General features: G+C 41.4%; 1 protein-coding gene across 1 annotated transcript; it reads left to right on the top strand.

Annotated features, from left to right (window-relative positions):
- The first annotated feature begins 1,743 nt into the window (after nt 1-1,743).
- On the top strand, nt 1,744-5,151 carry LOC146460038 (uncharacterized). Its single transcript, XM_085088730.1, has 2 exons — nt 1,744-2,361; nt 3,493-5,151. The coding sequence occupies exons 1-2, from the start codon at nt 1,881-1,883 to the stop codon at nt 3,759-3,761; spliced, it is 750 nt and encodes a 249-aa protein (XP_084944856.1). The 5' UTR covers nt 1,744-1,880; the 3' UTR covers nt 3,762-5,151.
- The last annotated feature ends 138 nt before the right edge of the window (nt 5,152-5,289 follow it).

Raw genomic sequence — 5,289 nt, 5'->3', positions numbered from 1 at the left:
CTCTGATTGGCTAAAGCCTCTTGGTCATTAACGCGGGCTCACGTAGTCATCCTCTGTTTCCATCACACCGTCAACGTTGTACACTCACCGAAAATAAACAAAATCACTGATATTGGCTGGCGCAATATAGGCGCAAACACTAACAGGTCTAAACAGTGAAACAGGAAGGGGAGAACAATAGGAGTTTCCCACTCTTGGGCTCCGCGGACCGATTAGTGCCAAGCCCCGCGTGTACATTAAAACGGGAATAAAATAAGAAAATTAAACAAACTCAAATCCACTCAAACTCCACCTAACAATCTTAGTGACAGCCCATGTACTCGGAATGTCCGGCCAAACAGAAAAAGGAAACATTTTTTGTGATATTATAATTCCATGTACCGCCCTCAGTCTTCCCTTCGGCAAACATGAGAGTAGGAGTTGCGAAGGCCTTCCACTCTCATTTTACGTGGTCTTTTTTCCTTTTTTAATGTACATGTTGAAGTATGTAACTGTTTCCTTTGGTGTACCGTGTACAGCACTGCCCTCTAACTGTTCTAAAAGGAACAAAAACACCTCGTATCTAATAGACGCCCGCCTCAAAAACAACGGCAACAACAACAACAACACAAACAAGGAAATAAACAGGCCGGCGTCATTTACGGTATATCCATTCAGTGGTCATCTTTATAAGGGGCTTACCGTAGCCTGCATAGCTGGCGGTTTTTCGTTTTCGCGGCTCTGCCTCGGGCCACCAAACCCCAACAAAACCGCCAGCTACGCAGGCTATAAGGATGTTTATTGGACTTTTATTGCTTGTTTATTGTTCGCTTGTCTGTTTTGTGGGGAGGGGTGGAGGGGAATTTTGCGTTTAGCTAATAATGGTATTGCGACTGAAGACTATGGAAACAAAACTAACAGTAAAGCTAAATTTTCCTAATAGAAGTTGTTGTGAACGATATCACTGTACTTTCATTGGCATTTTAAGGCCCTGTTTACATGGAGGGAGAAAGATCCCTTTTCGTTTGGTTTACATATAAAAATTTCGGTCGGAATGGTTACCCTAGTGGAGAAAAATAAGAAACATTGTCGGCTTTTTTCCGCGCGAAGGTAATTTTACATGGTGCTATCTTCCTATCTCTCAACTAGAAGATCCCATCGTTAGGAAGATCCTAGCGCAACCAAGTGCAACCTTTTCCATGTAAACTGAATACATTAAACATACGGCGCTAGGATGATCCATCTTCTGGGATCTTCCTCCCCCCATGTAAACAGCCCCTAATTGTCTTCAGCTTGTTTGTTCCTCGTCGATAGGCGGGGCGGTGCCGTAAGCCGACACATTCAGGAGGGCCGAATGTCTCGGTTATCAGAAGAAATTGGCACCTGAGAATTGCACGGGCGGTGGAGGGGACAGCCCTGAGGACTACAGGACTTTTTTCCTCTGGTTTTCTGGGTACCTTATTTTCGGGGGGAAATCTTCTTTTCGGAAATGTTTTGTTTGTTGACAAAGAAAATGACGAGAGACACGTATTGTTCAAGAAGGTATGGCTCTTTTGCTGAAAACCACTCGTAACAGGTTCATTTATTATTAATAAAGTGTTTTTTACTCAGACAGCTTCCGACTGGTTGTTAAAACGAATTTGGCAGAGGAAAGATGGCAAAGTATCAAAACAAGCCATTCACAAACCGCAATCTATAACGCCACCCGCAAAAGAACCAAAATAGAAAGACGGGTATCTTCTAACGTAAACAACTGTCAAAATATTGGCTACCTTGCTTGATAAAAAATGTGAGAAGAACATTCTAATTAACCAAATACACCCCTTTCATTATTCGGAGTGATGCAATATGAGTTGCGCGACTTCTAAGTGGGAAGATTGAAGAAGTTTATTCCTGCTTAAATGCATTCCTATCTTTCAAAGGAGCAAAGGGAAAGCTATCTCAGGGAACTGTTCTACTCTTCGTTCAGCGACCGAAGAGCGAGTGTGGCTACGAGAAATGAAGAAGTAAAAAGCCTTGCTAAACATTTGAGGAAGCTTTACAACTTAATAGAGATTGGAAAAGGTTTGTCTTCAGATGCAGAAACCTCTCTGACGGAAATCATCAAGATCCGTACGAAAGGCAGGCCTGGTTTCTACGAAACAAAAATGAAGGCGGACTACAAGAAACTTTTACTTTTACGCGGACAAAGAGAAGACATGGAAAGAAATATTCAAGAGCAGCAATGTTTTCAGTGCATTCACAACAAGCGAAAACCCTTAGCAGTTTTGAGGGAGGACGATTGGTTCTGGGGAACCAAACAACAACTCAGATGTGGAGAGATAATTGCAGATACACTTGGGGGACTTGATCCTGTCTTTGGAGTGCTGTTGTATCCTGCAGGTCTGTATAATGCGTTTCGTTTACAACCCATGTTTTGCCACGCCCCCTCGCACGAGATCGTCTTCAATTCTGGTAACTGAAGTTTAACTGACACCTATCCATGATAACAGTTTCAGCAGGTTTGAGACGATCGTTAGCTTGATTTCATAGTTAAGTTACGAAAATAAACTGCTAAGTTTTGAAGACTGAGTCAATATTTAATATATTTCGAAAATTGCCGGATATCTGGGCCATTTCGTCGCATTCAGTTTTGTGCATTTCGGTGCACAGAAAAAAAATACATTTGCTAAATGGCAAATGCTAAAAATCATGATCACCTGCTAATTATAATGTCCCATTTGTCAGTTATTACGGGAGGCTAAAATAATCAAATTGCCATGGAATGGAGTTCACAATGATAAATTGTTTCAAATTTTCGCCAAAACGTCTTGTGCGTATACCTCGGGGAGTTGACTTTTTATTCAGTATTTTACTGCCACGACTTTTACTTTGTACAAGAACAGTTCCGTGGTGAACTACATTGACTATTTGCTGCTATTCATTTCGCAAAGATTTTTACGATAGCTATTTTGTCTGTTTGCATTTTGGAGTATATTTGCAAAAGCACTTGTTAGGGGACTGATCGATCTTGTGTGTTACTGTCAACGACGAAAGGAGAATTGATAAATACATAAATAATAACAGGGGTGAACGAAATTAATGAATAATGATTTTCAGTACTGAAGATGATTATGAATTGTGGAAAGGTCAGAGAAACATTGGAGGGATAACTTAAGACTTTTTTAAAGGTTTAATTATCTGCTTACACTGACCCCGAAGCTATGAGTACGATGTTTGGTTCAGTAGCTTCGCGTCCCTCTTATTCGGACTGCACTTAACGATTAACGAACTTCTTCCTTCGTTAATCCGGGTCTGTTTTTTAATAGTCCACGAAAATCTTAGTCTGAAATGTCAGCCGTCTCCTGCCCCTAACGGGTTAGGGACAAGAGACGGCTGACATTTCAGACTACGAAAATCTGGACACCAAACTGAAAAATTGAACCTGGCTTCCGAACTTCCTGAAATCTTTTTGAAGAAAACGTTTTTTTGAGAATTACAAAAGTAATCGATATTTTTTTTGGTTGCTTATAGGTGGAAGAACAGAACTTGCAAATCCAAACAACAAACAGTTCCGAATCACAGGTCGAGAAAAAGAAGAAATAGAGGCCATGTTGTACCATACTGCCACACATGATGCTTGTGGATACCTGAACGAGTACCACCAGATAGGGCCTGGGTACAATTACCTCGGTACAATGCTAACCGTGTTTCCGACATGCTTTCCTCAGAGCGGCCGATTAGCTGCACTCATGTTCTGGAAGAAGTTGATCAACGAGCCTGATACACCATTTGAATACTGACAAGTACACATTAAATATAACGGGATAGTAACTTAGCTTGTTGCAGGACGGATAAATAGAATTTTGAATGCTTTGGAGAACAATTTGTTCACTGAAATTAAAGTGGAATGGTGGTAAACGTGTCGCAGCCCGTGAAAACAACATTGGTGTAGGGAATATGTGGCATGGCGGGCGTTCAACGCTTCCGATTAATAACGATTTGAAAATTGGAAAAAAAAATAACTACTGTTTAAAGGAATTAGTAGCAATTTAGCTGTAACCATTGGCACTCGCAATAGTCATATAATTTAAGTTCAATCAGTATTACGCTAAGCTAACGATCCTTTACTCGTAACTGAGTTAATTCTCAGAATGAGATCGTGAAGCATGATAGGGGTGGATACAGATCTTTAGGACAAGGAAGGGGACCGGGAGGGGATACCCGTGTTCCTAGGGTTTTTTCCTTGTAGATTTGGAGGGAGAAGGGCCTCCCCTCCCAATTTACAAGAGAAACGCCCTGGGAAAGAGGTTAGGGGGGGGGGGGGGGCAAGTGGGGAAAGGGGGATGTAAATCGCCGCGAGAGGCTTTTTATCGGTAGTTAAACTTCTTATAAGGTAGTTACAAATCTCTCGAACTTGTGTTTCGAGCTGTTACTGGATTAGTGTGTAGGATTGAGCTTCTTCCAGAAAAGGGAAAGGGGATTTGTAAGCCAACTAAGCATGTCTGAGAACCGCCATTCACAGTTTCTATCTCTCCGGACGGTTACTGATATTTCATTGCAAAAACGGGAAATATTACAAGGGGCTTTCTTTATATCGATATTCGAGATCTTTCTTGATATTCGAGAGCAGGAGGAAATTATAACAGCATGTTAAGAACATATGAAATGCATGGGGAAATGTAAGCTGAATCTTTGAAGAAAGAAATTGTACAACACACATTTTAAAACTCAGCAATCGCCTACCTCTCCTTATTCGATGTGAGGAGGGGGAGGGGGACTCCCATGTAAAGGTAACGTGGTCGCTCACCGGAAATTTTGAAAGGGATCTCTTAAAAAGGTCCCAGACTCTAGACTCCCGAGTGGTATTCCGCAGGCCACAGGAATCGTACTGTGGTATGAAGATAAAATTTACCACAGGTCACCATAGCCAGTATGCCAAAAAGTAGGGAAGGGAGACTGTATGCTGTATTTATCTCCTTGAAGGCTTGATTGTACTCTTTACAGAGGTCTAGTTAGCTCGTTCTTTTTTTCTTTTACTCAGTTTTGTCATTCTTGAGGACAAATGTGATGAGCAAGAGTCTGAGTTAGACATTTATGGTCACATATAAGAGATCAAATTGATCGTTTAATAAATTTTTTGTAGCAAAATTAAAAGTGATTGAAAGCAATAAATTAGTATTTGATCGGTCAGTTTTCATTCTTTTTTTGTTCTCTTTTTGTTAACCTTAGTATCAGGCCTGTCGCCCCTTCGCCCCCCCCCCCCCCCCCTCCCACCTCCGAAGGCCTGATACTCAGGCTGGATCTCTTTACCTGCACAATCAGCCTTAG

This window comes from Pavona decussata, unplaced genomic scaffold (assembly GCF_977016875.1).
Source record: "Pavona decussata unplaced genomic scaffold, jaPavDecu1.1 SCAFFOLD_215, whole genome shotgun sequence".
NCBI lineage: Eukaryota > Metazoa > Cnidaria > Anthozoa > Scleractinia > Agariciidae > Pavona > Pavona decussata.
Note: the sequence above shows the minus strand (reverse complement) of the source record. Positions and strands in the feature narration are given on the sequence as shown.

Excerpts from the sequence above, each read along its gene's own strand:
- LOC146460038 (XM_085088730.1), top strand. The coding sequence starts at position 1,881 with ATGCATTCCTATCTTTCAAAGGAGCAAAGGGAAAGCTATCTCAGGGAA. Across the intron at positions 2,362-3,492 it reads AGTGCTGTTGTATCCTGCAG|GTGGAAGAACAGAACTTGCA; the intron begins GTCTGTATAATG and ends GGTTGCTTATAG.